This window comes from Hyperolius riggenbachi, chromosome 11 (assembly GCF_040937935.1).
Source record: "Hyperolius riggenbachi isolate aHypRig1 chromosome 11, aHypRig1.pri, whole genome shotgun sequence".
In the NCBI taxonomy this organism is placed as follows: Eukaryota; Metazoa; Chordata; class Amphibia; order Anura; family Hyperoliidae; genus Hyperolius; species Hyperolius riggenbachi.
This window is the reverse complement of record NC_090656.1, coordinates 3,499,064-3,525,992: the sequence shown is the minus strand read 5'-3', so window position 1 is coordinate 3,525,992 and position 26,929 is coordinate 3,499,064. Positions and strand designations below refer to the sequence as shown.

General features: G+C 47.7%; 2 protein-coding genes across 9 annotated transcripts in view; one reads left to right on the top strand and one right to left on the bottom strand.

Moving 5' to 3' along the window:
* Positions 1-25,683, bottom strand: part of CNGB1 (cyclic nucleotide gated channel subunit beta 1) — a 166,669-nt gene extending 140,986 nt beyond the window's left edge. For 5 of the 8 annotated variants that reach the window (XM_068261140.1, XM_068261144.1, XM_068261142.1 and 2 more), the window contains exons 1-6: positions 25,432-25,682; positions 16,374-16,498; positions 6,471-6,510; positions 3,146-3,191; positions 2,314-2,431; positions 2,212-2,236 (exon numbers count right to left, since the gene is read on the bottom strand). In XM_068261140.1, the coding sequence (XP_068117241.1) occupies positions 2,212-2,236; positions 2,314-2,431; positions 3,146-3,191; positions 6,471-6,510; positions 16,374-16,498; positions 25,432-25,450 (373 nt within the window). In that variant the 5' untranslated portion in view covers positions 25,451-25,682. Of the gene's footprint in view, positions 1-2,211; positions 2,237-2,313; positions 2,432-3,145; positions 3,192-6,470; positions 6,511-16,373; positions 16,499-25,431 lie in introns of all 8 variants that reach the window. The other 3 variants (XM_068261143.1, XM_068261145.1, XM_068261147.1) reach the window with 3 other exon arrangements.
* Positions 25,684-25,729: 46 nt separating this feature from the next.
* Positions 25,730-26,929, top strand: part of SPMIP8 (sperm microtubule inner protein 8) — a 29,926-nt gene continuing 28,726 nt past the window's right edge. Inside the window, exon 1 of the mRNA XM_068261139.1 lies at positions 25,730-25,795. The gene's annotated coding sequence lies outside the window, so the exon portion shown is untranslated. The remainder of the gene's footprint in view (positions 25,796-26,929) is intronic.

The window sequence follows — 26,929 nt, the reverse complement described above, 5'->3', positions numbered from 1 at the left end:
CCAGCCAAAGTCCAGATCTAAATCCAATCGAGAATCTGTGGCAAGATCTGAAAACTGCTGTTCACAAACGCTGTCCATCTAATCTGACTGAGCTGGAGCTGTTTTGCAAAGAAGAATGGGCAAGGATTTCAGTCTCTAGATGTGCAAAGCTGGTAGAGACATACCCTAAAAGACTGGCAGCTGTAATTGCAGCAAAAGGTGGTTCTACAAAGTATTGACTCAGGGGGGCTGAATAATTACGCACACCCCACTTTGCAGTTATTTATTTGTAAAAAAATGTTTGGAATCATGTATGATTTTCGTTCCACTTCTCATGTGTATACCACTTTGTATTGGTCTTTCACGTGGAATTTCAATAAAATTGACTCATGTTTGTGGCAGTAATGTGACAAAATGTGGAAAACTTCAAGGGGGCCGAATACTTTTGCAACCCACTGTACCTCTGTGCATATGTATATCTATAAAAAAAAAAACAACCTTTCAGCCTATCGCATTGTTAGGGGGTGTGGTTATAGTTAATGACAGATAGTGCTGTCTGTTTTTTTCATGTCTGCCAGTAGTAAAGATGATGACCAGCAGGCTGATTGTGGATCAAACTGTATGAACAAATGACATGGTGAATATCAATCATTCCTTCATCTATCTTCTGTTTTTTAATACTTACTTTGCAATGTATTGATTTTTTTTCCCCCTTTTCACTAAAGTTCCTCTTTAAACCACCTGTCAGCGTACGCTCCACAAAGCCCCGCCCCCTTGTCACTATTCCCTGCCCGATTGGTGGGCTTTATGAACATCAGTAGTCAGAAATTTTAAAGAGAATCTGTACTGTAAAATTCTTACTATAAAAAGCATACCATTCTATTCATTATGTTCTCCTGGGCCCCTCTGTGCTGTTTCTGCCACTCTCTGCTGCAATCCTGGCTTGTAATTGCCATTTATATGCAGTGTTTACAAACAAAAGACATAGCAAGTGATAGGCTGAGAGTAGCTCAATGTGTGAGTCATACAGAGTGTGCAGGGGGCCTGGAGAGGGTGTGTATAGCTTCTATCCAATCACAAGCAGCCCTGCACATTCCAGCCTGACTGCCTCAGCCCGACAGAGGAAAGAAGATTAGATCATATAACAGAGATAATACAGCCACTGTGCAACTAGGAAAGGCTGCAGTTAGACAGAGCACATTAGAACAGCTATAGGAACTTATAGGATAGAAGAAATAAGGCTGAAAATGTTGTTACAGAGTCTCTTTAAATGGTTTTCCTATTGATTGCCTGATCCAATCACACTTCTCTGAGTTCTCATATTAAAGCAGACCTGTGAACAAAGCCTGACTGTCTGTCAGGACAAGCCGCCAGGGCCGGAGCTACCATAGGAAAAAATAGGCAATTGCCCCAGGGCCCCAGAGCCTGTAGGGGCCCCCAAGTTGTCCCTCCCCATCTTAACTGTTGCTCCCCAGGGACTCTGCAGAGTCTGTTAAGTTGGGAGGTGATTGGGGGAGGGTCAGCAGCCAGCTCAGGGGCCCAGGAGGGACATTTGGCTGCAACAAAGGGCCTCTAATGACGATTTTTGGTCGGGGGGTGTCTGTTGGGGGGCCCCCAGGCTAATTTTGCCCTAGGGCCCTATTGTTACTTGAACCGGCCCTGCAAGCCGCAGTCCCCCTCCCTCCTCCCTTTCCTGGTTTCTTTTTGGATTTCTAATTACCCCGACTGTCGTAGGCTATTGCCTTTATTGGCGGTAAAAGTCCCCACGGTGGTGGGCAGGCTAAGTTTCATGAACTGAAGTTGATTATTAACTGATTTGTTATTAAGATTGGTTTAATGGTTTGATCAATACGTTTATATTTGATGATATTTGTTGAATAAAGTTATCTTTCAATTTATTTAAGAAAAATAATTCTAGTAAAACCGCAATAAATAGCTACGGCCAATTCTATTCCAATACTGGGGTGGTCTGTTCTAATAAACGTGTATTTATTTTGTATTTATGCCACATAAAGTCCCATCATGCCTGGCATGCGTTTCCTCTGGAGAGCAGAAACTGGTAGATGTCCCTCTGTGACTTCCAACAACCCCTAACAGAACATTCTTATCACTCTCCATGTGGTGGCATCACTGGGTCCTGGATTGTTCTAGAGTTTGTAAGGAACTACCCCTAAACTCTATGCCCCGCCCCTCTCTGCCCAAACCACACCCACCACTTCCTGTGCGCCTTACCTGGCTCAATCACCGGCTTTGGTTTCTGCAACAGGAAACAAGTTATATCATTAAACCTGAATTACAATAAACATTATAATAAATAACATAGAAATGTCATACCTCTTCTACCACAGGCACCGCTACCTCGTTGTTGGCTCGGGATAAAACGGGACTGTCCACTGGATGAGGGACCACTTTACCCAGTCCATGGGCCAGCCAGCTCAGGACCCCTCCCGAGCTGCAAGAGGCAAATACAGGTAGGGTAGCCACACATCTGGCGGTGATGGGCAGAGTCCACCGAGAGACAGATCTCTGTCTAATCCAATCTGATCAGAGAGAGAACTGTCAGCTGCCCACACATCAAAGGCCGATTCCCAATCTTTTATCCACAGCCCCTGAACAAGCATGCAGCAGATCAGGTGCTCTGACTGAAGCCAGACTGGATTAGCTGCATGCTTGTTTCAGGTGTGTGATTCAGACACTACTGCAGCCAAAGAGATTAGCAGGACTGCCAGGGAACTGGTATTGTTTAAAAAGGAAACATCCATATCCCTCTCAGTTAGGTTCCCTTCAAGTGAATGTTAGCTTCAAGCCACATACAACCGTCAGAGTTTGATTGCCTGAAATAACTGTTCATGAGTATTTCAGGTGACATCTGTCTAACAATCGTTTTGCATATATGCTGCCTGCCTCGCAGTTTTATGGAAAGGATTGGAGGGAGCTGAGAATAATGGCCAACCATATATTATGGAGGATGACTGAAGAGGAACAGCCAACGTTGAGGACACCTGCGTTCAAGCTAGATTGTCTCTCAAGATCACCATGAAAGATCATTCTGGGCAAAGAAAATTTAACGTGTGTGCGTAGCATTACCCGGAGGTGATTGGGGGGGGGGGGGGGGGCGATACACACCACACACTGATTCTGACCATAGTAGCTCAGAGATGCTCACCTTTTATCAGATGCTGATGAGCCTGACTCTTGATCTTTGGTGTCACCTACAGAGACAGAACTAGTTAATCATCATTGTGGAAACAAAATACACGCAGACACCAGGAGCCCGATGCGGTAAAGCAGGGCCGGTTCTCATGAAGCAAGGTGAAACACTTGCATCAGGCACAGAGATTACAGGGGCAGAATTTTTGTACTGTGAGCGAGGTGAAGAGGTCATCAATGGGGAAAAGCAGCTTGTTGTGCTGTGTGAGGAGCCTGACAGTGAGTGAGGAGGGGAGAGGCAGGAGAGCATCATTGGGGAAAAGCAGCTTGTTGTGCTGTGTGAGGCGTCTGACAGTGAGAGAGGAGTGGGGAGGCAGGAGAGTATCATTGGGGAAAGCAGCTTGTTGTGCTGTGTGAGGAGTCTGACAGTGAGTGAGGAGGGGGAAAGAAGGAGAGTATCATTGGGGAAAGCAGCTTGGTGCCGGTCAGTGATAGGCATGGGGTCAGTGTATACATGGTGCCGGTCAGTGATAAGCATGGGGTCAGTGTATACATGGTGCCAGTCAGTGATAGGCATGAGGTCAGTGTATACATGGTGCCAGTCAGTGATAGGCATGGGGTCAGTGTATACATGGTGCTGGTCAGTGATAGGCATGGGGTCAGTGTATACATGGTGCCGGTCAATGATAGGCATGGGGTCAGTGTATACATGGTGCCGGTCAGTGATAGGCATGAGGTCAGTGTATACATGGTGCCAGTCAGTGATAGGCATGGGGTCAGTGTATACATGGTGCTGGTCAGTGATAGGCATGGGGTCAGTGTATACATGGTGCCAGTCAGTGATAATGATGGTGTCAGTGTATACATGGTGCCGGTCAGTGATAGGCATGGGGTCAGTGTATACATGGTGCCGGTCAGTGATAAGCATGGGGTCAGTGTATACATGGTGCTGGTCAGTGATAGGCATGAGGTCAGTGTATACATGGTGCCGGTCAGTGATAAGCATGGGGTCAGTGTATACATGGTGCCGGTCAGTGTATACATGGTTATGGTCAGTGATAAGCATGGGGTCAGTGTATACATGGTGCCGGTCAGTGTATACATGGTGCCGGTCAGTGTATACATGGTGCCGGTCAGTGATAAGCATGGGGTCAGTGTATACATGGTGCCGGTCAGTGATAAGCATGGGGTCAGTGTATACATGGTGCCAGTCAGTGATAGGCATGGGGTCAGTGTATACATGGTGCCGGTCAGTGATAAGCATGGGGTCAGTGTATACATGGTGCTGGTCAGTGATAGGCATGGGGTCAGTGTATACATGGTGCCGGTCAGTGATAAGCATGGGGTCAGTGTATACATGGTGCCGGTCAGTGTATACATGGTTATGGTCAGTGATAAGCATGGGGTCAGTGTATACATGGTGCCGGTCAGTGTATACATGGTGCCGGTCAGTGATAGGCATGGGGTCAGTGTATACATGGTGCTGGTCAGTGTATACATGGTTATGGTCAGTGATAAGCATGGGGTCAGTGTATACATGGTGCCGGTCAGTGTATACATGGTGCTGGTCAGTGTATACATGGTGCCAGTCAGTGATAGGCATGTGGTCAGTGTATACATGGTTCCGGTCAGTGTATACATGGTTCCGGTCAGTGTATACATGGTGCTGGTCAGTGATAGGCATGGGGTCAGTGTATACATGGTGCCGGTCAGTGATAAGCATGGGGTCAGTGTATACATGGTGCAGGTCAGTGATAGGCATGGGGTCAGTGTATACATGGTGCTGGTCAGTGATAGGCATGGGGTCAGTGTATACATGGTGCCGGTCAGTGATAAGCATGGGGTCAGTGTATACATGGTGCCGGTCAGTGATAAGCATGGGGTCAGTGTATACATGGTGCCGGTCAGTGATAGGCATGGGGTCAGTGTATACATGGTGCCGGTCAGTGATAAGCATGGGGTCAGTGTATACATGGTGCCGGTCAGTGATAGGCATGGGGTCAGTGTATACATGGTGCCGGTCAGCGATAGGCATGGAGTCAGTGTATACATGGTGCCGGTCAGTGATAAGCATGGGGTCAGTATATACATGGTGCCGGTCAGTGATAAGCATGGGGTCAGTGTATACATGGTGCCGATCAGTGATAAGCATGGGGTCAGTGTATACATGGTGCCGGTCAGTGATAAGCATGGGGTCAGTGTATACATGGTGCCGGTCAGTGATAAGCATGGGGTCAGTGTATACATGGTGCCGGTCAGTGATAGGCATGGGGTCAGTGTATACATGGTGCCGGTCAGTGATAAGCATGGGGTCAGTGTATACATGGTGCCGGTCAGTGGTAAGCATGGTGTCAGTGTATACATGGTGCCGGTCAGTGATAAGCATTGGGTCAGTGTATAGATGGTTATGGTCAGTGATAAGCATGGGGTCAGTGTATACATGGTGCCGGTCAGTGATAGGCATGGGGTCAGTGTATACATGGTGTCGGTCAGTGATAGGCATGGGGTCAGTGTATACAGGGTGCCGGTCAGTGATAAGCATGGGGTCAGTGTATACATGGTGCCGGTCAGTGATAGGCATGGGGTCAGTGTATACATGGTGCCGGTCAGTGATAGGCATGGGGTCAGTGTATACATGGTGCCGGTCAGTGATAGGCATGGGGTCAGTGTATACATGGTGCCAGTCAGTGATAGGCATGGGGTCAGTGTATACATGGTGCTGGTCAGTGATAGGCATGGGGTCAGTGTATACATGGTGCCAGTCAGTGATAGGCATGGGGTCAGTGTATACATGGTGCTGGTCAGTGATAGGCATGGGGTCAGTGTATACATGGTGCTGGTCAGTGATAGGCATGGGGTCAGTGTATACATGGTGCCGGTCAGTGATAGGCATGGGGTCAGTGTATACATGGTGCTGGTCAGTGATAGGCATGGAGTCAGTGTATACATGGTGCCGGTCAGTGATAGGCATGGGGTCAGTGTATACATGGTGCCCGTCAGTGATAGTCATGGGGTCAGTGTATACATGGTTATGGTCAGTGATAGGCATGGGGTCAGAGCATACATGGTGCCGGTCAGTGATAGGCATGGGGTCAGTGTATACATGGTGCCGGTCAGTGATAGGCATGGGGTCAGTGTATACATGGTGCCGGTCAGTGATAGGCATGGGGTCAGTGTATACATGGTTATGGTCAGTGATAGGCATGGGGTCAGTGTATACATGGTGCCGGTCAGTGATAGGCATGGGGTCAGTGTATACATGGTGCTGGTCAGTGATAAGCATGGGGTCAGTGTATACATGGTGCCGGTCAGTGATAGGCATGGGGTCAGTGCAGAGTTACCTGATGAGGCATTGACCTCTCTCTCCATACAGGTCACATTCTGAAACAAAACACAGATATAAATTGCAGAGATTCAGCATGTTAGAGGCCCAGCCAGACAACTCAGCATAGGCTTTACCACTCTGCAGAGAATCTATTAGGCCTTCACATTACAAATCTATCGCAATCACAAGCGCTGAGCAGTTTGGTGAGCACTTTTAAAAGAGCTTTTGCCTGCGTCTTGTGCTTAGAAAAGTGCAAAAATTAGGCAGGGTGAAAAACACCTGGGGTTTCCTCCAGCCCCTTGCAGCCGATATCTGCATCTATTGCGCATGCGACCGAGCCGCTCATGATTGCGCTCAGGTGACTCGGAGCATTGTGCACAGGCGCAGAAGTATTGCGATTGCGTAGAACGCTCCAGATCACATGAGCGTGATCACGAGCGGTATCTGCAATGGAGGGGACCCCGGGGCACCGGCTGGAAGCGGAGCTATGTCGAGGGTCATATTGGCTGCCAGGGGCCGGAGGAAGCCCCGGGTTAGTAAAAAATCTTCATGTTGGCTCATCTCTGAGTCTCTTTAACGCCTCTTTTCCACGAACTGTTAAGCTGTGTTTTCGGCAAGCAGTTACCAGGCAGCAGCGAGCAGTTACCAGGCAGCAGCAAGCAGTTACCAGGCAGCAGCGAGCAGTTACCAGGCAGCAGCGAGCAGTTACCAGGCAGCAGCGAGCAGTTACCAGGCAGCAGCAAACAATTACCAGGCAGCAGCAAACAATTACCAGGCAGCAGCGAGCAGTTACCAAGCGGCAGCGAGCAGTTACCAGGCGGCAGCGAGCAGTTACCAGGCGGCAGCGAGCAGTTACCAGGCGGCAGCGAGCAGTTACCAGGCAGCAGCGAGCAGTTAGTTACCAGGCAGCAGCGAGCAGTTAGTTACCAGGCAGCAGCGAGCAGTTAGTTACCAGGCAGCAGCGAGCAGTTAGTTACCAGGCAGCAGCGAGCAGTTAGTTACCAGGCAGCAGCGAGCAGTTAGTTACCAGGCTGCAGCGAGCAGTTAGTTACCAGGCAGCAGCGAGCAGTTACCAGGCGGCAGCGAGCAGTTACCAGGCGGCAGCGAGCAGTTACCAGGCGGCAGGGAGCAGTTACCAGGCAGCAGCAAGCAGTTACCAGGCAGCAGCAAGCAGTTACCAGGCAGCAGCAAACAATTACCAGGCAGCAGCGAGCAGTAACCAAGCGGCAGCGAGCAGTTACCAGGCAGCAGCGAACAGTTACCAGGCGGCAGCGAGCAGTTACCCGGCGGCAGCGAGCAGTTACCCGGCGGCAGCGAGCAGTGACCAGGCGGCAGCGAGCAGTGACCAGGCGGCAGCGAGCAGTGACCAGGCGGCAGCGAGCAGTGACCAGGCGGCAGCGAGCAGTGACCAGGCAGCAGTGAGCAGTTACCAGGCAGCAGCGAGCAGTTACCAGGCAGCAGCGAGCAGATACCAGGCAGCAACAAGCAGTTACCAGGCGGCAGCGAGCAGTGACCAGGCAGCAGCGAGCAGTTACCAGGCGGCAGCGAGCAGTGACCAGGCGGCAGCGAGCAGTGACCAGGCGGCAGCGAGCAGTGACCAGGCAGCAGTGAGCAGTTACCAGGCAGCAGCGAGCAGATACCAGGCAGCAACAAGCAGTTACCAGGCGGCAGTGAGCAGTTATCAGGCGGCAGTGAGCAGTTGTGAGAGTTTGAGAGCCATTTCACTGCCTATCAACAGTTCGTGGAAAAGAGGCCTAAGGAACACTGGTGTGAATTAGTTACCTTCATAGAATCATATTGAGGCTGCAGCTAATTTCCCCAGCTGATATTTGCTCTTTATTTTTTACTCTTTGACAACACTGCCACCTGCTGGACCATTTCTGAATGAACGTGCAGCTGAATACAGTACATTCCTTCACAGCTGAAGTGAAGGCCCACAGGCCAAATGTGTCCCTCTGCCAAATAATGTGGCCTTCGAATCTTCACATTTGCATCATTGTAAGTAGTAACAGAACGACAGAACACTGCCTTCCCGCCCAGAGGAGCGCACCGGTGACAAGAGATTCTGGTTGAAACATTGTTAGTTTGAGCTGAAGTGCAGCAGCAACAACCCATGGGACCACCCCAGTGAAAGTAATATGGGGTCCTGTCCTGGGATCTAAAACTCCCTTCCCCACAAAACAATCCCCCAACATAGCAGAGTAGCGCAGCGGAGCAGTGTAATTTACCTGCCACAGCATTGCTTTGTGTCTCTTCTGTTCTCCCTGGCAGCTGCACGCTCTGAGCTTCCTCACCTCCTGCACCTCCTTCTCCCGATCATGTGACCTGCCTCAGGAGCCGGAGGTCTGCAGCAGAGATCGGGGTGGCTGCCAGGAGGATCAGAGGAGACACAGAGCAGCACTGGGGCAGGTAACTGCGGCACTGCGCTACTCTGCAGAAGGGGAGGAGCCGCCACCCCCATGGTCGCTATAGTTACACCACTTAGTTGGGAGACTGTTCAAAAAAAAGTTAAATCTTTTTAATCAAGTTTATTACTAAAGGTGGCCCCACCCAATACAATAAAATGATCCAATTTTACGGCAATTTGATTAATATGATCGAATCTTCCGAAAAAAATTGAAAGGTTTTTTTTTTTCATTCGACTGAAAAATCCAATCGTATTTCCCGTTTTTTTATTTTTTTATTTTATCGATCCGGAATGCTAGAAATTTTTCTTCAATTTTTCTAAAGATTGTATGGTGTGTGTTAGATTGTCAATTTATTAATATACACACCCTAGCGATTTTCTCAGAGTTGCCAATCAATTTTATCATAATTGGGGAAAAATTGAGCATATGTGTGTGGTACATTGTAACATTTCGAAAATATGACCAATCAGTCAGAAAAATGTATTGCAATTCTTAAATTGAACCGATATTTAAAAAATTGTATGGCATGTGGCCACCTTTAGACTATGTTTTAGATTTTAACCCCTTGAGTGATTTTTAACCCATGATTGAGTTTGACACCCTTGTACTAGGAAGTTAAGCTCCACACTATGCCAGGGACAGATTAAGGTGAAATGTGGCTCAAGGAGACATAGCAACCTTGGCCCAGCACTGATGACATTTTTTAGTTGCGTCAATCGGGGCCCTGTTCTCTCTCCAGGCCCCAGGCATCTGCCTAAGTTGCCTTGTGGATGTTCTGGCTCTGATCCATGCCGGTGGGGGCGTTACAGCTGTGCAGGGGCTTTTCAGTGCAAAATTACCCTACGCCATCAATGTGTCAATAAATAGTATGATATAATATCAGCAGCGATATCACCCAGAGCTGTACTCCAGAAGAATGATATCTACACAATGCCAAAAGCCCTGCTTAGAAACATGTCTGTAGAAGTGACATGCTAACCCTATTCTGTATAGTGGATGGAATGGGGAAATTCTTGGTATCTGCTGTGTATGTATGGATTCTGCACAGTACGCTTCCCTTTATGTTGAGTGTAATTCTCAGTATCTGATCTCATTTTGTATGCATGGAAATTGCTCAGGGCCACTCCCCCTGTTGTGGATGCTGGGTGTAATTCTCAGTATCCGTTTTTATCATGTGTGGATGGACACTGCACAGTACCACTGTTTTTAGTATGTATGTATGGGCAATGCACAGTGCCACTTCTCCTGTTCTGGATGCAATTCTCATTATCTGTTTTATTACGTGTGTATGGGCAATGCACAGTGCCACTTCTCCTGTTCTGGATGCAATTCTCATTATCTGTTTTATTACGTGTGTATGGGCAATGCACAGTGCCACTTCTCCTGTTCTGGATGCAATTCTCATTATCTGTTTTATTACGTGTGTATGGGCAATGCACAGTGCCACTTCTCCTGTTCTGGATGCAATTCTCATTATCTGTTTTATTACGTGTGTATGGGCAATGCACAGTGCCACTTCCCCTGTTGGGGATGCTGGGTGTAATTCTCAGTATCTTTTTATTCTGGGTGAGTGGACAATGCACAGAACCACTTCACATTTTGCATATTCTGTACACGGGATGTAATTCTCAGTATCTGTTATCATTTTGTTGCAAGGATCGTGCATAGTACTGCTCTTCTTAAATCTGTATGTAGTTCTTAGTATTTGCTCTCAGTCTAGGCACAAGAATACTGCAGTGCACACTACCAATACTCACAGCAGTAGTCACTGGCGATTGACAAAGCACTGCTACAGTGGAACCCTATGAAAATGGTCCCACTACAGCAAAGTGATCACAAAGCGCTAGATGAAACATTTTTTGAGACGCTCACATAGCGATCGCATTTAATGGGCTTGATTCAGTAAACCGTGCTAACTGTTAGCACGCTTGTGAAAAGCCCCTCTTCTCGCCTAAAATCACTTTGTGCGCACTAACTAGCGCTCGCGTGCAAAGCGCGGTGTGTGCGAAACGTCGCATCGAGGTGCAACAACTTAATAGGCGCATTGGGTGCGCCGTTATCGTTGCACCGCTATGCGACGTTTCGCACAAAGTTTTGCGCGCAGGACTTTATGCGCGATCTAAATTTCACTGGTGCGTGCTAAGTACTTAGCACCCTAGTTAGCATGCCCAAAGCCTTTAGGCGTGCTAACTAGGTTAGCACCGCCTATTGAATCAAGCCCAATGGCTGCAGGGCCAAATAGAAATTAAAATCTCAAAATAAGGAGGTTGCACACTGAAGGCTTGCATGCAAAAGCTTGTATTGACAGAGCATCCACCATGTTACGGTCTAACAACCTTCATCAGTTGTACCACCAGGGGGGTGGTTAGGGTTAGGCACCACCGGGAGGTGGTTAGTGTTAGGCACCACCAGGGGGGTGGTTAGGGTTAGGCACCACCAGGGGGGGTGGTTAGGGTTAGGCACCACCAGGGGGGTGGTTAGGGTTAGGCACCCCCAGCGGAGTGGTTAGGGTGAGGCACCACCAGGGGAGGGTTCAGTGTGAGAGTAGGGTTGGGTTAAGCTGTATCGTTGAATCACTTAACAATTTTTATCGTTAATATCTTTTTGTTATTATCTCCTGTCTGTTTTAAAACGGTATTTATCGTTAAAGATGTTTAACGTTATTGAGATTTCGTTATCCACCGGCGCCAATTCGTTATCCAGCCGGGCCCTTTTTTTTTCTGGCGCCCTTTTTTCATGCATGTGTATACAGTATTTGTTTTTCTTTTGTATGTATGGATATACACAGTATTACTTCTTTGGCTCTGGAGACAGGGGTGTCATCCTTAATTCTTGTTTATTTGATGCATTAAAGGATACCTTAGTGCAGACTGAAATAAAAAAAAGCGGGGAGCAGGCATGTACAGTCAGTGGGCTCTCCTCATGCCCACCGCTCCCATAAGTCACAACTATGCCTGCACAGAGCGGTCCCGGCTGCGACAGCACGAATGAGGACATGTGTCATAGGGCAGCGCCTGCACAGTCAGCCGCAACAACCCAGACCAGGAAGTAAGTTTGGGGGGGGTCGCTAGGCTGTACCGGAGGGGGACACAGAAAAATGGGGCATGCCTGCTCCCCAGGGCATGCATACTACTAAGCACTTCCGGGCCAGGGCATGCATACTACTGAGCACTTCCGGGCCAGGGCATGCGTACTACTGAGCACTTCCGGGCCAGGGCATGCGTACTACTGAGCACCTCCGGGCCAGGGCATGCGTACTACTGAGCACTTCCGGGCCAGGACATGCATACTACTGAGCACTTCCGGGCCAGGGCATGCGTACTACTGAGCACTTCCAGGCCAGAGCATGCGTACTACTGAGCACCTCCAGCCAGGGCATGCGTACTACTGAACACGTCCGGGCCAGGGCATGCGTACTACTGAGCACTTCCGGGCCAGGGCATGCGTACTACTGAACACGTCCGGGCCAGGGCATGCGTACTACTGAGCACTTCCGGGCCAGGGCATGCGTACTACTGAGCACTTCCGGGCCAGGGCATGCATACTACTGAGCACTTCCGGGCCAGGGCATGCGTACTACTGAACACGTCCGGGCCAGGGCATGCGTCCTACTGAGTGCCTCCGGGCCAGGGCATGCGTACTACTGAGCACTTCCAGGCCAGGGCATGCGTACTACTGAACACGTCCGGGCCAGGGCATGCGTACTACTGAGCACTTCTGGGCCAGGGCATGCATACTACTGAGCATTTCTGGGCCAGGGCATGCGTACTACTGAACACGTCCAGGCCAGGGCATGCGTACTACTGAGCACTTCCAGGCCAGGGCATGCATACTACTGAGTACTTCCGGGCCAGGGCATGCGTACTACTGAGTACTTCCGGGCCAGGGCATGCGTACTACTGAGCACTTCCAGGCCAGGGCATGCGTACTACTGAGCACTTCCGGGCCAGGACATGCATACTACTGAGCACTTCCGGGCCAGGGCATGCGTACTACTGAGCACTTCCGGGCCAGGACATGCGTACTACTGAGCACTTCCGGGCCAGGACATGCATACTACTGAGCACTTCCGGGCCAGGGCATGCGTACTACTGAGCACTTCCAGGCCAGAGCATGCGTACTACTGAACACGTCCGGGCCAGGGCATGCGTCCTACTGAGCACTTCCAGGCCAGGGCATGCGTACTACTGAGCACCTCCAGCCAGGGCATGCGTACTACTGAACACGTCCGGGCCAGGGCATGCGTACTACTGAGCACTTCCGGGCCAGGGCATGCGTACTACTGAACACGTCCGGGCCAGGGCATGCGTACTACTGAGCACTTCCGGGCCAGGGCATGCGTACTACTGAGCACTTCCGGGCCAGGGCATGCATACTACTGAGCACTTCCGGGCCAGGGCTTGCGTACTACTGAACACGTCCGGGCCAGGGCATGCGTCCTACTGAGTGCCTCCGGGCCAGGGCATGCGTACTACTGAGCACTTCCAGGCCAGGGCATGCGTACTACTGAACACGTCCGGGCCAGGGCATGCGTACTACTGAGCACTTCCGGGCCAGGGCATGCATACTACTGAGCATTTCTGGGCCAGGGCATGCGTACTACTGAACACGTCCAGGCCAGGGCATGCGTACTACTGAGCACTTCCGGGCCAGGGCATGCGTACTACTGAACACGTCCGGGCCAGGGCATGCGTACTACTGAGCACTTCCGGGCCAGGGCATGCGTACTACTGAGCACTTCCGGGCCAGGGCATGCATACTACTGAGCACTTCCGGGCCAGGGCATGCGTACTACTGAACACGTCCGGGCCAGGGCATGCGTCCTACTGAGTGCTTCCGGGCCAGGGCATGCGTACTACTGAGCACTTCCAGGCCAGGGCATGCGTACTACTGAACACGTCCGGGCCAGGGCATGCGTACTACTGAGCACTTCCGGGCCAGGGCATGCATACTACTGAGCATTTCTGGGCCAGGGCATGCGTACTACTGAACACGTCCAGGCCAGGGCATGCGTACTACTGAGCACTTCCGGGCCAGGGCATGCGTACTACTGAACACGTCCGGGCCAGGGCATGCGTACTACTGAGCACTTCCGGGCCAGGGCATGCATACTACTGAGCATTTCTGGGCCAGGGCATGCGTACTACTGAACACGTCCAGGCCAGGGCATGCGTACTACTGAGCACTTCCGGGCCAGGGCATGCGTACTACTGAACACGTCCGGGCCAGGGCATGCGTACTACTGAGCACTTCCGGGCCAGGGCATGCGTACTACTGAACACGTCCGGGCCAGGGCATGCGTCCTACTGAGTGCCTCCGGGCCAGGGCATGCGTACTACTGAGCACTTCCAGGCCAGGGCATGCGTACTACTGAACACGTCCGGGCCAGGGCATGCGTACTACTGAACACGTCCGGGCCAGGGCATGCATACTACTGAGCACTTCCAGGCCTGGGCATGCGTACTACTGAGCACCTCCGGGCCAGGGTATGCGTACTACTGAACACGTCCGGGCCAGGGCATGCGTACTACGGAGCACGTCCGGGCCAGGGCATGCATACTACTGAGCACCTCCGGGCCAGGGCATGCGTCCTACTGAGTGCCTCCGGGCCAGGGCATGCGTACTACTGAGCATTACCAGGCCAGGGCATGCGTACACCTGAACACGTTCGGGCCAGGGCATGCGTACTACTGAGTACCTCCGGGCCAGGGCATGCGTACTACTGAGCACCTCCGGGCCAGGGCATGCGTACTACTGAACACGTACGGGCCAGGGCATGCATACTACTGAGCACTTTCAGGCCAGGGCATGCGTGCTACTGAGCACTTCCGGGCCAGGGCATGCGTACTACTACTGAACACGTACGGGCCAGGGCATGCATACTACTGAGCACTTCCAGGCCAGGGCATGCGTGCTACTGAGCACTTCCAGGCCAGGGCATGCGTACTACTGAACACATACGGGCCAGGGCATGCATACTACTGAACACGTCCGGGCCAGGGCATGCGTACTACTGAACACGTACGGGCCAGGGCATGCATACTACTGAGCACTTCCAGGCCAGGGCATGCGTGCTGCCTACTGAGCACTCCTGGGCCAGGGCATGCGTACTACTGAGCACTTCCAGGCCAGGGCATGCGTACTACTGAACACATACGGGCCAGGGCATGCATACTACTGAGCACTTCCAGGCCAGGGCATGCGTACTACTGAGCACTTCCGGGCCAGGGCATGCGTACTACTGAGCACTTCCGGGCCAGGGCATGCGTACTACTGAGCACTTCCAGGCCAGGGCATGCGTACTACTGAGCACTTCCGGGCCAGGGCATGCGTACTACTGAGCACTTCCAGGCCAGGGCATGCATACTACTGAGCACTTCCGGGCCAGGGCATGCGTACTACTGAGCACTTCCGGGCCAGGGCATGCGTACTCCTGAGCACTTCCGGGCCAGGGCATGCGTACTACTGAGCACTTCCGGGCCAGGGCATGCATACTACTGAGCATTTCTGGGCCAGGGCATGCGTACTACTGATCACGTCCAGGCCAGGCCATGCGTACTACTGAGCACTTCCGGGCCAGGGCATGCGTACTACTGAGCGCCTCCGGGCCAGGGCATGCGTACTAGTGAGCACTTCCGGGCCAGGGCATGCGTACTACTAAGCATTTCCGGGCCAGGGCATGCGTACTCCTGAAAACGTCCGGGCCAGAGCATGCGTACTCCTGAGCACTTCCGGGCCAGGGCATGCGTACTACTGAGCACTTCCGAGCCAGGGCATGCGTACTACTGAGCACTTCTGAGCCAGGGAATGCGTACTACTGAACACGTACGGGCCAGGGCATGCGTCCTACTGAGCGCCTCCGGGCCAGGGCATGCGTACTACTGAGCACTTCCGAGCCAGGGCATGCGTACTACTGAGCACTTCCGAGCCAGGGCATGCGTACTACTGAGCACTTCCAGGCCAGGGCATGCGTACTACTGAGCACTTCCGGGCCAGGGCATGCGTACTACTGAGCACTTCCAGGCCAGGGCATGCATACTACTGAGCACTTCCGGGCCAGGGCATGCGTACTACTGAGCACTTCCGGGCCAGGGCATGCGTACTCCTGAGCACTTCCGGGCCAGGGCATGCGTACTACTGAGCACTTCCGGGCCAGGGCATGCATACTACTGAGCATTTCTGGGCCAGGGCATGCGTACTACTGAACACGTCCAGGCCAGGGCATGCGTACTACTGAGCACTTCCGGGCCAGGGCATGCGTACTACTGAACACGTCCAGGCCAGGGCATGCGTACTACTGAGCACTTCCGAGCCAGGGAATGCGTACTACTGAACACGTACGGGCCAGGGCATGCGTCCTACTGAGCGCCTCCGGGCCAGGGCATGCGTACTACTGTGTGTCTCTCAGTATCGGTCATTGCTCTGTACCTACAGACGCTGCACAGTACCTCCACTGCTTTAGTTCTATAGAATAGATGTCATTTTTCTCATCGGCTGTACACAGTACTGACCTCGTCACATTTGGCGGTCACCACTATGGGGGTCGCTGTGCACTCCTGGCCATCTGCAGAGGATTTACTTGGCGTTTCGGGGGGCTGGGGAATGACCTTCTCAATCCAGCTGAACATCTTGGGTCCTGCAGAAAGAAAGTAACGTTACTTCAATCCACATCTTCGCAGAGACTCATAAGCCTGGTACACACTTTCAATTATGATTTGCCAATGTCTGACGAATTTTATGGCCAATGTCTGACCAATTCTACCATCTTCATGTAGTATGAGGGGTCAACAAACATTGAGTCCTATGAACAGATTGTGTCGGTAAACACTCGTACAACATGGAAGTGGTAAAACTGTCCAATGATTGGCCAATCAAAATTGGATGTGTGTATGCACCCTTAAGCCTGGTACACACTTTCAATTAAGATTGGCCAATCACTGACCAATTTCACCACCTCCGTGTAGTGTTTACCTACACAAATGTTTGTTAAATGTTTTAAAATTATCTATCTATCTATCTATCTATCTATCTATCTATCTATCTATCTATCTATCTATCTATCTATCTATCTATCTATCTATCACTACAGCGGTGCTAAGTGCTCTGACGCGATTCGTATTCTGATTTACTGCTTTAGCTTGTGGACCTCTAGAGTACTCAGAGGTCCTGAGCAATTGTCCAGTTGGCCCATTCAAAAATCCAGCCCATCCATACACCAGAACCGCTAGACCCCCAATCAGTGTACCGGAGCCTCCAGATTCTAAACATTCTAGCCTAGCAGTCTAGCAGGGAAACAGTAAATTCGGGCGCCTGAGGCTAGTGGACAAATCGGGCGCCGCCATTCACTTCTATAATAAATATCGTTTAATGGGCGCCCGGTAGGAAAAAAGGGCGCCGGAGAAAACTAACGTTTTAAAAGCGGCGCCCGGAGACTTAATGTTTTATTACTGTTTCTCATGATTACACATTATTTAATGATTTATACACGTTTAAATATTATTTTTAAACGAAAACCAGTACAATATTTTTCCCAAACATTATTTTTAAACGAAAAACATTTTTTTTTTTTTTTTTTTTTTACATTATTTTTAAACGAAAAAAATAACAGGGGGGTCTTAGGTTTAGGCACCAACAGGGGGGTCTTAGGTTTAGGCACCAACAGGGGGGTCTTAGGTTTAGGCACCAACAGGGGGTCTTAGGTTTAGGCACCAAAAGGGGGGTCTTAGGTTTAGGCACCAACAGGGGGTCTTAGGTTTAGGCACCAACAGGGGGGTCTTAGGTTTAGGCACCAACAGGGGGGTCTTAGGTTTAGGCACCAACAGGGGGGTCTTAGGTTTAGGCACCAACAGGGGGGTCTTAGGTTTAGGCACCAACAGGGGGGTCTTAGGTTTAGGCACTAACAGGGGGGTCTAGGGGTTAGGGGTAGGTACAGGGAGGGTTACTTAGGCACCAACAGGGGGGGTCTTAGGTTTAGGCATCAACAGGGGGGTCTAGGGGTTAGGGGTAGGTACAGGGAGGGTTACTTAGTAATTTTTTTTTTAAACGTTATTATGCGTTTCATTATTTAAACGAAAGATTAACGTTTTTACAATTGCCGATTTAATACACATTATTTAATGATTTATAACGTTTAAAAACATTACTTTTAAACGAAATACATTTTTAAACGTAATCCATGTTTATCGTTAAAAACCCGGCGCCCTTTTTTCCCATCGCCCCTTTTTAACGTACGCGTCTAGCAGATGTCAGTCTCTAAGCCCCTGACCATCTAAAAGGGGCCCGGCCACCATCTCTGATTCTGAATCCTTTATGTACTGCCCATCAGATGTCATTATTGGAATATATATTTAAATGTATGAATGTCATGCACTCATTGTATTATTATCAGTGATACGGAACACCCAGACAACTCTTGGTGACACCGAACCACTAGGAAGATGTAAGGAACTAAAACAGACCGAACCGCCCCCTTACTAAAAAGCAACACTGAATATAATTTTGCCTTCTTAAAACAGAAGGTATTTGTGATAATTCAATTGAAAGTGAGCAACTGTGGTTTCCCAAGATGCATCACTCCTGAATATGTAAATCATCTCTTTATGCCCATGAAAGCCAGGCACACATCCAGAACCGCTGGTGTATAGTGAGCCTGTAGCTTATACATGTTACAGGGCCCCATCAATCCAACAGGCATATAGACTGTTTCGAACTTCCTGGTCCTCATCAGTGTATGGCAGGGACTGATATGGCTCTATGGGATTGGGCTTGGACCAGTACTAAGGAATACCCAGACAGCTCAGGGTGACCTATAACCACGAGGAGAGTATAAGATGGGCAGTACAGTGGCCTAGTGGTTAGCGCTCTCGCCTTGCAGCGCTGGGTTTCTAGTTGGAATCCCAGCCAGGTCAACATCTGCAAGGAGTTTGTATGTTCTCCCCCTGTCTGTGTGGGCTTCCTCCGGGCACTCTGATTTCCTCCAACATCCCAAAAACATACAAACAAGTTAATTGGCTTACTCCTTAAAATTGTCCCTAGACTACAATACATACGCTACACGACACATACATAAACATAAGACTATGGTAGGATTAGAGTGTGAGCTCCTCTGAGGACAGTCAGTGACATGACTATGTACCCTGTAATGTGTTGCAGAAGATGTCAGTGCTATATAAATACATAATAATATGGTAGGACATTACACTATGACTATGGTAGGATTAGATTGTGAGCTCCTCTGAGGACAGTCAGTGACATGACTATGTACTCTGTAATGTGCTGCAGAAGATGTCAGTGCTATATAAATACATAATAATAATATGGTAGGACATTACACTATGACTATGGTAGGATTAGATTGTGAGCCCCTCTGAGGACAGTCAGTGACATGACTATGTACTCTGTAATGTGCTGTAGGAGATGTCAGTGCTATATAAATACATAATAATAATAATATGGTAGGACATTAGACTATGACTATGGTAGGATTAGATTGTGAGCCCCTCTGAGGACAGTCAGTGACATGACTATGTACTCTGTAATGTGCTGCAGAAAATGTCAGTGCTATATAAATACATAATAATAATATGGTAGGACATTAGACTATGACTATGGTAGGATTAGATTGTGAGCCCCTCTGAGGACAGTCAGTGACATGACTATGTACTCTGTACAGTGCTGCAGAAGATGTCAGTGCTATATAAATACATAATAATAATATGGTAGGACATTAGACTATGGCTATGGTAGGATTAGAGTGTGAGCTCCTCTGAGGACAGTCAGTGACATGACTATGTACTCTGTAATGTGCTGCAGAAGGTGTCAGTGCTATATAAATACATAATAATAATATGGTAGGACATTAGACTATGACTATGGTAGGATTAGATTGTGAGCCCCTCTGAGGACAGTCAGTGACATGACTATGTACTCTGTAATGTGCTGCAGAAGATGTCACTGCTATATAAATACATAATAATAATATGGTAGGACATTAGACTATGACTATGGTAGGATTAGAGTGTTAGCTCCTCTGAGGACAGTCAGTGACATGACTATGTACTCTGTAATGTGCTGCAGAAGATGTCACTGCTATATAAATACATAATAATAATATGGTAGTACATCAGACTATGACTATGGTAGGATTAGAGTGTGAGCTCCTCTGAGGGCAGTCAGTGACATGACTATGTACTCTGTAATGTGCTGCAGAAGATGTCAGTGCTATATAAATACATAATAATAATATGGTAGGACATTAGACTATGACTATGGTAGGATTAGAGTGTGAGCTCCTCTGAGGACAGTCAGTGACATGACTATGTACTCTGTAATGTGCTGCAGAAGATGTCACTGCTATATAAATACATAATAATAATATGGTAGTACATCAGACTATGACTATGGCAGGATTAGAGTGTGAGCTCCTCTGAGGGCAGTCAGTGACATGACTATGTACCCTGTAATGTGTTGCAGAAGATGTCAGTGCTATATAAATACATAATAATATGGTAGGACATTACACTATGACTATGGTAGGATTAGATTGTGAGCCCCTCTGAGGACAGTCAGTGACATGACTATGTACTCTGTACAGTGCTGCAGGAGATGTCAGTGCTATATAAATACATAATAATAATAATATGGTAGGACATTAGACTATGGCTATGGTAGGATTAGAGTGTGAGCTCCTCTGAGGACAGTCAGTGACATGACTATGTACTCTGTAATGTGCTGCAGAAGGTGTCAGTGCTATATAAATACATAATAATAATATGGTAGGACATTAGACTATGACTATGGTAGGATTAGATTGTGAGCCCCTCTGAGGACAGTCAGTGACATGACTATGTACTCTGTAATGTGCTGCAGGAGATGTCAGTGCTATATAAATACATAATAATAATATGGGAGGACATTACACTATGACTATGGTAGGATTAGAGTGTGAGCTCCTCTGAGGACAGTCAGTGACATGACTATGTACTCTGTAATGTGCTGCAGGAGATGTCAGTGCTATATAAATACATAATAATAATATGGTAGGACATTAGACTATGACTATGGTAGGATTAGAGTGTGAGCTCCTCTGAGGACAGTCAGTGACATGACTATGTACTCTGTAATGTGCTGCAGAAGATGTCACTGCTATATAAATACATAATAATAATATGGTAGTACATCAGACTATGACTATGGCAGGATTAGAGTGTGAGCTCCTCTGAGGGCAGTCAGTGACATGACTATGTACTCTGTAATGTGCTGCAGAAGATGTCACTGCTATATAAATACATAATAATAATATGGTAGTACATCAGACTATGACTATGGCAGGATTAGAGTGTGAGCTCCTCTGAGGGCAGTCAGTGACATGACTATGTACTCTGTAATGTGCTGCAGAAAATGTCAGTGCTATATAAATACATAATAATAATATGGTAGGACATTAGACTATGACTATGGTAGGATTAGAGTGTGAGCTCCTCTGAGGACAGTCAGTGACATGACGATGTACTCTGTAATGTGCTGCAGGAGATGTCAGTGTTATATAAATACAAAATAATATGGTAGGACATTAGACTATGACTATGGTAGGATTAGAGTGTGAGCTCCTCTGAGGACAGTCAGTGACATGACTATGTACTCTGTAATGTGCAGCAGAAGATGCCAGTGCTATATAAATACATAATAATAATATGGTAGGACATTAGACCATGACTATGGTAGAATTAGATTGTGAGCTCCTCTGAGGACAGCCAGTGACATGACTATGTACTCTGTAATGTGCTGCAGAAGATGTCAGTGCTATATAAATACATAATAATAATATGGTAGGACATTAGACTATGACTATGGTAGAATTAGATTGTGAGCTCCTCTGAGGACAGCCAGTGACATGACTATGTACTCTGTAATGTGCTGCAGAAGATGTCAGTGCTATATAAATACATAATAATAATATGGTAGGACATTAGACTATGACTATGGTAGAATTAGATTGTGAGCTCCTCTGAGGACAGCCAGTGACATGACTATGTACTCTGTAATGTGCTGCAGAAGATGTCAGTGCTATATAAATACATAGTAATAATATGGTAGGACATTAGACTATGACTATGGTAAGATTAGAGTGTGAGCTCCTCTGAGGACAGTCAGTGACATGACTATGTACTCTGTAAAGTGCTGCAGAAGATGTCAGTGCTAAATAAATACATAATAATATGGTAGGACATTAGACTATGACTATGGTAGGATTAGATTGTGAGCTCCTCTGAGGGTAGTCAGTGATATGACTATGTACTCTGTAATGTGCTGCAGAAGATGTCACTGCTATATAAATACATAATAATAATATGGTAGGACATTACACTATGGCTATGGCAGGATTAGAGTGTGAGCTCCTCTGAGGACAGTCAGTGACATGACGATGTACTCTGTAATGTGCTGCAGAAGATGTCAGTGCTATATAAATACATATAATAATAATATGGTAGGGCATTAGACTATGACTATGGTAAGGATTAGATTGTGAGCTCCTCTGAGGACAGTCAGTGACATGACTATGGACCCTGTAATGTGCTGCAGAAGATGTCAGTGCTATATAAATACATAATAATAATATAGTAGGACATTACACTATGACTATGTACTCTGTAAAGTGCTGCAGAAGATGTCAGCGCTGTATAAATACTAAATAATAATAATAATGTACAACACATCCATATAATACATTTCACAATGAACATATACAGTATATAATCACTATATAATGTAAGTAAATCTATATACACATACTGGAACAACCTATTACACATGCAGCATGTACAATAAGTACTATGGCACACACATATACTAAAGCCATGTACACTGCAACATATATCGGTACATACAGCACATCTATCATGCATTCTCTATAGCTACATCATCTATACTGTGCACAAAAGAGGCCCCTCCCCCAGGTGGGCACCGGACCCCTTACCTGTGCAGACTGGAGGGTGACTGACCCGATTGGCAGTGCCAGGACTGCTGCAGCCAGGCAGGAGGAGCGCCCTTGACTAAATCCCATTTGTGCTGAGCCAGCTGATCAGCGTCTGATCCGTTACTGACAGCCAAGGTAACTGGATCTCACGCTGTCCCCAATATGTCACATCTCAGTGAGCTAATGATGTGTGTACAACGCAAACCACCAAGCCCTGCCTGGCCATAATACCTCCCTGCAGGCTGGCAATGTATGCATAGATCCCAACTGTCCCTCTGTTGGAGGGACAGTCCCTCTTTCCTCCTCATTTGTCCCTCTTTCAGGTCTTTGTCCCTCTTTCTATGTAAATATATATATATTTATCTACTAAAAATGTGTTTGATTGATTCAAAACTTTATTCCTATCCTTTTATTTAAAATATTACTAATTTTAAAATGTTAATATGAAGGAAAAAGAACCAGGATAGAAAGGACCAGTGTGGTTTGACTTATAAGACAACATATTTTTCTTATGAAATCTTTATGGTATGCGTGACTAGGGGTGTGACGGGGGTGTGATCAGGGGTGGGGCAGGGGTGTGGCTTAAGTGTCCCTGTTTCTCATCTCAAAAAGTTGGGAGGTATGTTGTATGTACAGCTCAAATCACAGAGCTTAACCTGCCCATACCTCCCTATAGGATAATTATGTATTTATAATGTACAGTATATCCTGCCTACAACCTGGTATATCCACATCTCCCTGCAGGCTGGCAATGTATGTACAGCGCAAATCACAGAACCTGCCCCTACCTCACTATAGGATAACTATGTATGTATATTGTATATACAGTATTTATATTGCACACCTTAGAGCCCACTTGTAATATCTCACTGTGCGCTGATAATGTAAACTTTATATACATCAACACCTGTTCTGTGTATAATGCCTCACTGTAGGCTAATAACGCATACACTATACAACATACATGAAATGACCTGAAGCTTGTTCAGGGTTTATGAGAAAGTATTAGAGGCAGAAGATCAGCAGGACAGCCAGGTAACTGGTATTGTTTAATGTCTGGTACACGGTAACTGGTATTGTTTAATGCCTGGTACACACCATTCAACTTCCTGTCAGATCGACGGGTTGAATCAATAATTTCCAGCATGTCTGATCTGCTTCTGATCAAGAACAGGATCAATTTTGTGCTGTAATGATCAGAAAATCGATCCCATTCGCAATCGGGAGCAGATCGGACATGGCAGAAATGATCGATTCCACCCGTCGATCTGACAGGAAATTGCATGGTGTGTGCCAGGACCTGGATTGACCGCAATAGTAATATTGCATACAAATTCACACTAGTTTACCGTTTTGAGCAATAAAACTTTCTGATACGCTCCGGGTTGTAGTTCTAGTTTTTTGCATTGAATTGTGCGAGGCACGATCTCCTCAATTGCGGTGCGGCTATCGTTATGTCTGAGGAGGAAATCTTCCCCTTTTTGAACAATGTGGGACACAGTAGAAATTTCTTCCATATACATTACATATACAGTAATAACAAAAACATTTCTATGGCGCTTTTCTCCCATAGGACATAGAACAGTAATGATGCAGCCTACACAGTAGAGTGTATAGAGGAGTCTATGTACCGGTGTGCGGAGGGGGTGCGCTGTGTACACATGCTGGATGCCACTTCTGGGACAGTTGGAGCGTGAGCTTCTGCTGCCATACAAATAAGAAGTATGTTTTTTCCAGAGTAAAATAACCAAGAATTGAACTTCATCCCAATCAGTAGCTGATACCCCCTTTTACATGAGAAATCTATTCTTTTTCACAGACGGATCATCAGGGGGCGCTGTATGGCTGATATTCGGGTGAAACCCCTCCCACAGTGTGATGTCAGGACCATGGTGCTGACATCACAATGTGGGAGTCTTGTTGCATTGTGGGAAATGACAGCTGTTTCCAACTGCCAAAAAACAAGCAGCATCTCCTTCCAGTGACATCACCTGCCAGCAGTAAAAATGTCACCATGTGATAAATTTCAGAAAGTAAATCAGGGAAAGATTTTACAATGGGCAAACACTGACTAAATTATTTATACATAATTATTGTAAAAAAAATTAAGCACTTTTTTATTATGTTATTTTCACTGGAGTTCTTCTTTAAATTACTTTACTTCTGCCCGTGTTTCCCCGAAAATAAGTGTGTCTTATATTTAATTTTGGACTATAAGATGTGCTAGGGCTTATATTCAGGGGAGGTCTTATATTTCTATGGACACACAAGTTCCTGTGCTGTGTGTCCTCCTGCCTTCCCCACTGTGCTGCCTCTTCCTCTGCTGGCTCCACCTCTTATGCTCTTCTGTGTCCCCCTTGTACTTTTACTGTCCTCCTGGTGTCCCCCTGTGTCCCCGTCCCCTTACCATGTTCTCCTGGTGCCTCGTAGGCGGGACCATGGCTCTGTTAATGGGCCAATCACTGCATTCGCTGAGTAGCAGTGAGTGCAGTGATTGGCCCAATGATGGAGCCTTGGTCCTGCCCGCGAGACCATCGGCTCCAGTAATAACACAAGTTGCCACACTTTTTCCCCTTATTGCCGCTAGGACTTACTTTTGGGTATTTCGAACATGTTCAAAATTCCTGCTAGGGTTTACTTTCAGAAGAGGTCTTAATTTCGGGGAAACACGGTAAGTTGCCGTCATTTACAGACAGGCTGTGGACTAGTCCATCTCTCATGAGGGGATTCTCAGTATTTCATTTATTCTTTACAAAAGCACTCCCTGGAAAGGATGTATACAAAGATTCAGGAGATTATTAACAGAGTTGGAACACTGCTCTCCTTCATCCTTCCCAGCACATCACTCAGCACTGTGTGCAGAACAATGGCCCCGTCTCCTAGCAACCGCTGCCTGGCGACGCTGCAAACACAGGGACAGTAAGAGTCAGGCACTTAGTCCGGCCACTGCTGTACTAGGTGAGGAGACGCGTTCTGTCTAGTGTCTGCCAACCGCATGCCAATTCTATTATCTAAACACTTCAGATCTCCTCAATCTACTGCACCAATCGCTATATATCTCCTCCTCCTGCTCATTATATATCTACCCTGTGTGGCTGCCAAATGGCAAGTCCCCCAGCTAATCGCTATATATCTCCTCCTCCTGATCATTATATATCTACCCTGTGTGGCTGCCAAATGGCAAGTCCCCCAGCTAATCACTATATATCTCTTACTACTGATCATTATATATCTATCCTGTCTGACTGCCAAATGGCAAGTCCCCCAGCTAATCGCTATATATCTCCTCCTCCTGATCATTATATATCTACCCTGTCTGGCTGCCAAATGGCAAGTCCCCCAGCTAATCACTATATATCTCCTCCTCCTGATCATTATATATCTACCCTGTCTGGCTGCCAAATGGCAAGTCCCCCAGCTAATCGCTATATATCTCCTCCTCCTGATCATTATATATCTACCCTGTGTGGCTGCCAAATGGCAAGTCCCCCAGCTAATCACTATATATCTCTTACTACTGATCATTATATATCTATCCTGTCTGACTGCCAAATGGCAAGTCCCCCAGCTAATCGCTATATATCTCCTCCTCCTGATCATTATATATCTACCCTGTCTGGCTGCCAAATGGCAAGTCCCCCAGCTAATCACTATATATCTCCTCCTCCTGATCATTATATATCTACCCTGTCTGACTGCCAAATGGCAAGTCCCCCAGCTAATCACTATATATCTCCTCCTCCTGATCATTATATATCTACCCTGTCTGACTGCCAAATGGCAAGTCCCCCAGCTAATCGCTATATATCTCCTCCTCCTGCTCATTATATATCTACCCTGTCTGACTGCCAAATGGCAAGTCCCCCAGCTAATCGCTATATATCTCCTCCTCCTGCTCATTATATATCTACCCTGTCTGACTGCCAAATGGCAAGTCCCCCAGCTAATCGCTATATATCTCTTACTACTGATCATTATATATCTACCCTGTGTGGCTGCCAAATGGCAAGTCCCCCAGCTAATCGCTATATATCTCTTACTACTGATCATTATATATCTACCCTGTCTGGCTGCCAAATGGCAAGTCCCCCA